Source organism: Octopus bimaculoides, unplaced genomic scaffold (assembly GCF_001194135.2).
Source record: "Octopus bimaculoides isolate UCB-OBI-ISO-001 unplaced genomic scaffold, ASM119413v2 Scaffold_11897, whole genome shotgun sequence".
Classification (NCBI taxonomy): Eukaryota; Metazoa; Mollusca; class Cephalopoda; order Octopoda; family Octopodidae; genus Octopus; species Octopus bimaculoides.
The window spans coordinates 42,524-43,698 of NW_026370174.1; the positions used below are offsets into that span (position 1 = coordinate 42,524).

The 1,175-nt window shown below is 42.0% G+C and overlaps 1 protein-coding gene across 1 annotated transcript in view; it reads left to right on the forward strand.

Annotated features, from left to right (window-relative positions):
- Positions 1-1,175, forward strand: part of LOC106868279 (uncharacterized) — an 8,448-nt gene that overhangs the window by 6,513 nt on the left and 760 nt on the right. The window contains exons 7-8 of the mRNA XM_014913468.2: positions 484-544; positions 662-782. Coding sequence (XP_014768954.1) covers positions 484-544; positions 662-782 — 182 coding nt within the window. The remainder of the gene's footprint in view (positions 1-483; positions 545-661; positions 783-1,175) is intronic.

A 1,175-nucleotide genomic window follows, 5' to 3' on the forward strand; every position in this document is an offset into this window, starting at 1 on the left:
GCACGTTAATTTCACGAGCAGGCTGTTCCGTTGATCGGATCAACTGGAACGCTCGACGTCGTAAGCGACAGAGTGCCAACAAATTAGGATCTGGACTTTGTTGTGGTCTGCTAGCTTGCATGCTTCAATGACCCTGTAGAGCTCAAGATCCTGGTAGGGCCTTGCATGATGGACAAATCAAAGGACAAAGGTCAGATTGATATACAGGGTTGGTGAAAAAGTAGGGTAGGCATTAAAAATTACTCTTTTACTTGTTTCAGTCATTTGACTGCGGCCATGCTGGAGCACTTCCTTTTTAGTCGAGCAAATCGACCCCCAGGAATTTGAACTCAGAACGTAGCGACTGGCGAAATACTGCTAAGCATTTTATCCAACGTGCTAATGATTATGCCAGCTTGCTACCTTAATAATAATAATAATAATAATAATAATAATAATAATAATAATAATAAGCATTAACTTAATTTCCTGCATCTTTCTCAGGGATTCAGTGATTGGTAAACCTAACAGAAACCTGGAGTATGGCCAAAGCTACACTCAGTTGGTGAGTATGACTTATTGAGTGACTCTTTGTTTCTCATCTTTTGTTAAGCAATTCTCTCCCTCTCTCACTCCCTCTCTCTCTCTCTCTCCCTCATTTTCTCTCTCTTTCTCTCTTCAGTCATCCATGGCACCCCTTGATGTACACAGGGTAACCAGTGCAAGCAGGGGTCACGCTGTGGACCTTACCGACACCAGCAGCTTCTCAGGTTCAAGTCAAAGCCGATCCACCGCCTCTGCAAGTGAGTATTCAATGAGACAATGTATTTCAGCCTGCTAGAAATAGCAGCCAAATCTCCCTCAAATCACACCTTACTCTCTCATCTATGTATATATGTATGTATGAGCCAATGAGGGAGGCCTCTACATGGTAGCTAGCCCTGCTAGAAATAGCAGCCAAATCTCCCTCAACACGTTTGTGTCTTTATCTGGATACATCTGGGTGTAGATTGCTTTTAGAATGATATTACTGATGATAATGTTTATGTTCATGATGACTGTGATGATGATGATGATGATGATGATGACAATAATAATGATGGTGATGATGCTGATGTTGGGGGAAGTGTTGGTGGTGATGATGATGACGACAGAGATGATAATAATCCTTTCTACTCTATGCACAAGGCCTGAAA